This window comes from Austrofundulus limnaeus, unplaced genomic scaffold (assembly GCF_001266775.1).
Source record: "Austrofundulus limnaeus strain Quisiro unplaced genomic scaffold, Austrofundulus_limnaeus-1.0 Scaffold747, whole genome shotgun sequence".
Lineage (NCBI taxonomy): Eukaryota > Metazoa > Chordata > Actinopteri > Cyprinodontiformes > Rivulidae > Austrofundulus > Austrofundulus limnaeus.
Window position 1 is genome coordinate 139084 of NW_013953149.1, and position 8547 is coordinate 147630.

The 8547-nt window shown below is 41.5% G+C and overlaps 2 protein-coding genes across 3 annotated transcripts in view; both read left to right on the forward strand.

Moving 5' to 3' along the window:
* The window catches only part of LOC106532304 (EF-hand domain-containing family member C2), a gene marked incomplete at its 5' end in the record, with an annotated part of 22956 nt that extends 18946 nt beyond the window's left edge, over nt 1–4010 (forward strand). For both annotated transcript variants that reach the window (XM_014028331.1, XM_014028332.1), the window contains 1 exon segment: nt 2972–4010.
* Nucleotides 102–1856, forward strand: LOC106532306 (mucin-2; the record flags this gene model as incomplete). The annotated part of the gene is given in 1 exon segment (XM_014028333.1): nt 102–1856. A coding segment is annotated over 1 exon segment (1095 nt). The 3' UTR covers nt 1503–1856.
* Nucleotides 4011–8547: the final 4537 nt, after the last annotated feature.

The following is an 8547-nucleotide window of genomic DNA, read 5'->3' on the forward strand; positions in this document are numbered from 1 at the left end:
ACCTAACAGAATGATCCAGCCACGACAAGAACTCACCATGAGGATGAATAATTTTGATTTTTTGAGTAGTGAGAATTATTTTTTGGCATTTGGGGGGGGAGAGAAAGAACCCTGCCAGGAGACAGGGACGAAGGGGCTGTGACCGGGAAGTGGAGGTCCTCCCGTCACCTCTTCTAGTGGAGGAGGAGGAGCAGAGGAACATGCAGTTTTGGGGGACTCATCTGGCGCTGAAGCCCACTCCACCATCGGGTCCTTCTCAGCGCCACCGTTGACGACGGAAAAAAGCTGCGGCTCCTCCCAAGCCGTCTGGCTATTTCCATCCTGAGCTCTGTGACAGTGAGCCAGAATTTGACCCAGAGTTGGACCCATTCTGCCCCAAGTACATCGGATACTGCTCGGCCAGGCAGATGGTTCTCCCCTCTCCAGTTCAGACTCCGTCATGCCCGCCAGCGTCTTCTCCGAGAGGGTCCCGGACACCGCCTCTGTCAGCACCAACTCCAAGGAAGTCCCAGACACCTCTCACCCCTGTGCCTTCTCCGAGAAGGTCTATGAGACCTAGCACCGACTGCACCCCGGCGAGGTGGGATGCTTCAACCTTAGTCTCTGCTCCGGCGAGGCAGGACGCCTCCACCTCACGTGCTCCCTGCACCTCTATGAGAGTCGACGCCTCCACTGCCTCCTGCGCTCCGACGAGGGTCGACGCCTCCAATGCCTCCTGCGCTCCAGAGAGGGTCGACGCCGCCGTCTCCTGTGTGGAGGGTCTTGGAGGGGAGGAAGAGGTGGTGGTCACCACCCTGGCCACTGCGGTCATGTTCCTGACTGCAGCTCTGGTGGAGGTGTTGATCATGCCTACGACAGTACCAGAACCCACTGAGCCAGAACCAACTCCTGAGCCCACAGAGCCAGAGTCAGAGCCAGAACCAGCACCTGAGTCTACTGAGCCCATGGGTTTAATTGTGATGTCCCCGGGTCTGCCTGAGTCTCCACGCTGGCCTCTGTTCCTGAGGTCCTCAAGACAACCCCACCTGAGCTCTCGTCACCTTCATCTGGTCCTGCTTCATCTGCATCAGTGTCTCCCGAGCTGGCCCCTGCATCAGTGTCTCCCGAGCCGGCCCCTCCTGAGTCATCAGAGCTGGCCCCTCCTGAATCATCAGAGCCGGCCCCTCCTGAGTATCTTCGTGGCCGAGCTTCAGGCCGTCCGCCAGAGCTCTGCCACCGACGCGGTCGGGTCCACGGCTGCCCTCCAGAGCTCCGTCTCCGCTGTGGCCGCGTCCACGGCCGCCCACCTGGGCCCCCTCCTCGCCTTTGCTGGGTTCCTGGGCGCCCACCAGAACTTTCTGCCCTCCAGATGTGCCTTAGAGCCATCTAGTGACCTTTTTGTGTTATTTCCCAGGGGTTCCCTGTCGGGTTTTGTTTTGTTTTGGTCTCGTGCCCTCCGTCCTGTCTTTGTGTTTTGTACCCACTACCACCCACCCGTGCTAGTCCGTTTAATCGTCAGGTGACGATTCGTTGAGGGGAGGGGTACTGTGAGGATGTGTGTTATTTGTCAGTCTGTGTTATCTCCCTCTTGTGTTCCCTCATTGTTATCACACATTCCCCTCAATCTGGTTCCTGCTGTTTAATCATCCTCASCTGTTCAGTCATCTCCAATCAGTCCTGCTCCCAGGTGTTCCTCATTTCTTCATTCCTCTGTCTGTATAAATACCTTTCTCTTCAGTTCATTCCTCGCTGGATCATTACATGGATTACTCCTACTGTTTTGTTGTCCTCGTTGTCCCTCAGAGTTTTAGTTTTATTTTAGCTGCCCTGACAGCTCTTTGTTTTGTTTGTTTAAATAAATCTTTTTATTTAAATCTTATCCTCCGTCCGGATTTGGGTTCATTCTGCACCTCAACCTAACACTCTGCTGCTACAGCCAGCGGGGGTCTGGATCTGGTCCTGGTCCGGCTTCGTTGTGGTTTTTGTGTTGTGTGCCTGACAGAGTGGGTAGGCAACTCCTCCTCCTCTTCTTTGTCTTCCCGAAGAAAATAGAGGGATCATCTACCTGGAGATGAAATCAGCTTGTATAATGTGGTGCAGTCTGCCTCTGTTCTGATTAAAATATTTTACATATTCCATGCCAAACAAACAAACAAAGAACTAACCTTATATTCAAAATCAAACCCCCAAGTCTGAATCGTCCACTGGTGCACAGTTATCATCCTCTTCCTCTTCTTCTTAAAGCTCAGTACTTCAGAGCTTGCTCCACAGTCATGTAACAACGACTCATTTTGACACACAGACTAACAATACTACTACAAACACTGCACACACACACACTCACGCACGTCTGGTCTAAAAATTAATCCGCTACTAGCTAAATCCAAAATGTCGAAATCAATCTGTCCTCGACCCGGCCAGAACCTCTCTCTACAAGCCTACGGACAAACTGTTTTCATTTGTTTCAGAAATGTGGTGTGTTTGAGGGAATGGGAAAAATAGGTTTCATGGTGCATTCAAGCACTTTCRTTGTCGCAAAACATTCTGTGAATGCGCACTAAATGCGTAAAAATGTGCACAACATTATGGCAAAAATTATMCATTYAATCTGGTTTTATTTGTAAGTAAATAAAAAACAATATAAAACATTACTTTTATAAAGTTAGACGTCTGTGCTGTCCAACCCAGTTCAAATGAACACTCTGTATGCTGCCACTTTTTTTGCAGTAGCCCTTTAAATGCATCACGTCTTTGCCTGCTCTGGAGCGGGCGTTGACCTCAGAGGGTTAAACACAAGTTTTAACTGTGACAAAACAGTAATATTTTTGTAAACATGATGGTAGCAGTTTTCATGGGTCGCACCAGCTCTGCATCGAGCCAAGCTACGGTAGGAACATCTGACGAYGTACCACAGATCGTCAGAACACTGGTGTTAGCCTGTGGAGGTCAACCTGTGTTTGTGAGGTCTGATATCATTTCCTCCCTTCTCCAGCTGCTTGGAGCAGGCCTGAGAGGAGAATCATGGGAACAGGAAGTCTCAGCTGAATAAGGATGGCATGCAGTGATGAACCAGTCAGCTGACCAGGAGGAGCGAGGAGGCTCAAGAAGAAAACCTGTTTCACCAAGTCTTTGTTTGTAAAATGATTCTTTGTTTTTCTTTTCATGTAGAAGAAGAGGCCTTTGTTACATTATATCCTATCATGAAATGATGTAATCCAGTGGTTCTCAACCTTTTTAGACTTGTGTACCCCCTGAGCCATTTTGTCATACCACTAGTACCCCTCAGTCAAACGTAATGATGATTCTCCAAAACTATAATGATTATTAAATGAAACTTATTTATTTAAGCCCCTAGAATTTTAAATTATCAGGCATTTTATCTTTTTCAACTCAAATTAAACATAAAGAAAAAAAACGTTGCCTTGAATGTGAATAAGTAATTAAATAAATAAACCAGGTAATGGCAGGTGCAGGATGCAGCAGAGACCAAAAAATACCCCAAATGAGTAAATTCCATGAAATTCCACATTTTATACAGGATTCTTTTGATTTTGTGTCAGTTATGTGATTCTGTGTAGAAAACATAGGACCCTACATATCTCACTCTTATTTTTATATATTTTTTTACACACCTGGGATATTTTTCCACGTACCCCCTGTAATATGTACACGTACCCCTGGTTGGGAATCACTGATGTAATCTGTAGTTAGTTCCTAGGCTAGATGCAGGGAAGGAGGATTATGTTTGTTTATGAATAAACATGYCAAGTTTAGAAAAACSCTYTCRATGCACAACAAAAAAGGAGGTTTTTGGAGGATTATTGGGGATCTTTGCTATAAGATATGGACAGTCCTTGGGTCATTTTGGCCAGGGGACGATGGGAGGTTTAGATCATTTGTATTTATCTTAGTTACATTCCTTTTTGACTTTTTTAGTTTTTGATTCAGATTATTCAGAACATTTTTAAAGTTCAATACACTCTTACTTTTTGTTCACTTTAATAAATTTTTGCCAACGAGCACAAAACAGATCTGTGACTCCTGGGTTTTTCCTGATTCTGTGGTGAGTTACTTTAAGGTCCCATTTCTGGACTGGTACCATTAAAAGTAGGGCTGGGCAATACATCGATTTAATTGATTAATTTGAATTTATGAAGATTTAATTTTGGGAAAATCAAGATTTTTTTCCTCACCTGTGCACTCTTTGGGGCTTCTGTAGTTCACCTGTCCCTCAAGATGCCTGGTACATGATGAGACAATGTGGCAGCTACATTTTTGTAGTGGGTATACTGTGCTTAGAGACAAAAACACATCCAGAGACKTACTTAATTTATACTTTTTAATTTTTCTACCTAGATTACTGAGACATATCAGGACATTTAGAGACAAAAGTACAATGTAACTGACAATTTATTTTGATTTTTAAGCATATTTAACATTGCAAAATTTCTGTGATGTGATTTGAATAACTGCACAACAAACCTTGTACAACAACTGGCTTGTATTAAAAACATGTTACAGAGTTCTTAAAACAGTATAAGAGCAAAACATATTCAAGTATTAATAACCAAAGTTTTCCTTATTTAAAAAACATTTTGAACCAACTCAGTGTTTTCTTTTGTTGTTGTTGTTGTTGTTGTGTGTTTGTTTTTGTATTTTCTATATCAACGTGGACCATGAGTAAGTCTATAAAATCAGTCTGCTTCCACACATGCTAAGACATTAGCCCCARCAGTGTCCCAGCAGACCACAGTGTGTAACGCTGATGTAAGGTTAGCAGTACCGGGGAACTTCCTGAGAACAAAGCTGGTCATTTCCTGCCTTTTGAGGCACGCTTTGATTGYAGGAGGAGTTTTTACATTACCCCCTACTCTCCTCAACCAGTGGCCCTTTGCCTCCTGTCAACTTCTTTTGTTCTTGGATGCATTTTCTGCCCCGTCGGGCTCTGTGGCAGAGCAACAGCAAGCTAAATGAACATCCTTGTCATCATCCTTGGTCTTTGAGATCTGACAGCATCGTGTGCAGACCACGCTTCTAACGACACCAAAGGTTTAGCTGCATTTTAAAGTTACTGTTAATCAAATTATAAGGCAGCCATCGATCTATAACTAACACATTTCTGCTGCCAACAGATTGTGAAAAGTCTCAAACCAACAATGTGTTCGGACATCTCTTGTTCAGCCCATCACTGAGAGAGGAACAAATGGGTGTGTTATAATTATTTTTGTTTAACAAATGCTCCAGAACTAGAGCAAAATAATAGACTGAAAAGATACTTTTATCAGTAAAACTAGAACTATTTTATGTGATTTTTTGTAAATAAATAAGACAGTTTTATTAAGTAAATTTGATACTCATGTCACAGGAGTTTGCAACCTTAAAAGAGTCATTTTCACCATCTTTCCTACGTCAGATTTGAACTGAGCAAATATCTATGCCTCTTTAGAATTATTTGTTTAAACTCTAGTTTATGTAGTGACATTTCAGTTAATTCAAATTTCAGGGGTTAACATAAAACAGAACATATATGTATAAATACGTGTAGAGAAGGAGATGATACTTTCTTGTACTAAATTATACAGACCTAAATGAGTCCTTATTTACAGCAAAGCAAGGTTTACACTTGGAGATGAATGAAGCCCTGAGTTGCAGAGTAAAGTCTTAAAAACCAAAASCACAAGCATTAGATACATGTCCTGATGCAGAGAGGAACYRTGGTTTCAGAGAGGAGTAAAGGAAGCCATTTTTGTGAAGAAAAACCGTCCARCATTAAACGGGATGGAGGCCTTCGTGTCCAGTTGTCCCTCTSTTACAGAACTGTTACTGCATGACTCAGCACTTTGTGAACAACAGGTGATAATCAACCATGGTCAGGTGGTTGGTGCACATGAACCTCAATGAACAATAGAGTTCATCAAGGCACGAACGATCTATTGTTAGGCTGATCGTCCTCCTTTGCATGTTTACCTCCTGAGACCCAAGCTTTTTCTGGATGTGCATTTTTTTCTTTCTGTAAGATACTTGGGATTATTAGGACCTAATAAATATAATAATTATACAAAACTTGAGAAACTTCATGATAGCCTTTCTGCTGGTTCCATTTTCCTGGTTATTTTGGCAATCAAGCAGCCAGCTGCTGACCAGAGCAAGATTAGTGAAGAGCATCATCATCATCATCATCATCATCATCATCATCATCATCATCATCATCTTTCAGATTGCTCTTCAGTTTGAAGAACATATTACATGACGTAATGACACCAGAACATCATTGGTTTAATAAATTGGTTGAACAAATGGACCACTTGGAAGGACTGTTTGTGTTTGTGAACTGTTCTAGTTTCAGATTAGTTTAACATTTGTGACCATATATACCACACACACCGTTTACATTTGTAAACTCTTCTACTTATTGGCAGGTTTATCCTAACTTATGGCACAATTAATAATGACATTATAGTCCCAATGTCCTCAAATGAGGACTTTATRTTCACCGACATTGTACTTTGTTCAGTTGTTAAAAAACATTATTTGTGCATGTCTTATGAAGCTAAAGATATAACTGTGCATAAYTACGTTGGTTTCAAGTGTGGAATATAACTTGATTTTTACTTTGGTCATTTTTCGTACCAGAGTTGTTGTAGAAGCTTCTTACTGGGATCCCCGTCATTTTGTTTTCACTCACATGAGTGTAATGTTGTCATGGCACCACTAGAGGGAGCTGGTAGTGTCTATTAATGAGGCTAATGGGTTCAAGTTGAATAAAATGATGCATCATGGGTAGAGGCAAAAATGTAATGTCCACATATGAGGACACGGGGTCTTAGTGTTAATGTTTGTTATACCTGTTTGTCCACCATGTGGAGGCAGTCCTTATTAGGCTGAGTTTACCTGAAACTCCTCAGACACAAGAACTCGTCCAGAGGACRGACTTATTGATGTGTCTATTTTTTCATTAGATACATAATCTGTTAAATGTTTTATTTGAGACAAGCCTTAGTTTTTATCATGGACATTTTACATAATAAGTCTAGTTGRAAGTTTCTACGAAAACACCTTAAAATCTTTTTATCCCAATAAATGTGCAAAAGCCTAATTTGTGCATTTACAGCAATTTAGCGTCAGTGTGTTAGATATCATATAATTTTCTAAACAGTGGGGGGATGGGGCCGACCCAATGAAGCACATTATTTAATGTCACTGCAAGATAAATTATTTTAGTGTGGGCTGGTCGACAAACAGTGCCATCATATGAGATAGAAACAGTGCTATTCAATCCCTTTTCCCCATTAAATATTCRGGACAAATGTAGACAAGATTTACCAGTTATGGCCAGGGAAAGCTTCATGATTACAAATGTCATTAAATCTTGGCAGCATTTAAAAAAAATTGGGGTCACAACATTCTGTTGTCTTACATCACTTGTAAATTATCCAGAGTGATCAAAGGGGGATACTGGAGCCAAATTTTAAAAAAATGGGAGGAATCAGGTATTTATAGTGTTTATGACCTATGGGGTAAAGGGAAATTTAAATCATTTGAAACAGTGAGAACTCATTATAACCAGCCCAGAACTGAACTCTATAAATATCTTCAGGTAGGACACTGTGTGTACTCCAAAATGAATAWCCTTAGCCTTCCTGAAGACTTTTAGTTGAGAAGGTACTTTTGGACAGCCTGAATCAAAACTATGGTCTCAAAGTTTTACTCAACCCTACAACATCTTACTGATGACAGTTTATCAAGGTTAAAATAGTCTTAGAAACACTTCTGAAAACAACATTTAACCCCAGTAAATGGAAGGATGTTTTTCTATTGGCTTCCAAGATATAAATATGTTACACATATAATGAAATGTACTATAATATGTTGCATTAAGTTTATATATCTCCATAGATGTACAGCAAATTAGGGTTGGGTATAATCGTATCGTGTGCAATTAATTGTCAGAAAAACATCAATCGTGATTAATTTTTTTGCCAGTGTTGCCCAACCCTACAGCAAATATACAACATGGGCCACTGCAAACTGTTTAAAATGCAAAGTACTGAAGGGGACTACGATCCAGTGTATCTGTGAATGTGAGAAGGTTCAACAGTTTTGGCAGGCTGTACACACAGAGGTCAGCAGTGTGACTGGATAACAGCTAAAGCCTGATCCATTGTGTCTGCTGGGACTTCTGCCTGATTCATTAAAACATATAAGGACACAGTAAGCTTCCTCCTCATGGAGGCATGAAAGCAGTGATGATGAAGTGGGTGTTTGATGAGCCTCCATCACTTGTAGAAACAWAAAACACATTGGATACCATCACTTTGGAAAAGCTGAGGTTCTGTGTCAATGGACAATATCATCTGTTCTAAACAAAGTTTGGTGAAACAAATGCAGATTGTACAATCTGGACAGTTATATTTTTAAAAAGTTTTAATAAGAATATGATAAAAAAAATTAACCAAAACAGCTACAATGTCATCATTGTTCAAAAGAATGTCCCAACACAGACGAGCTACATCTAATGGCCAGAACTCTGCAGTTTTCACTCATTTACAGGCCAGCGGTCACTCTTTC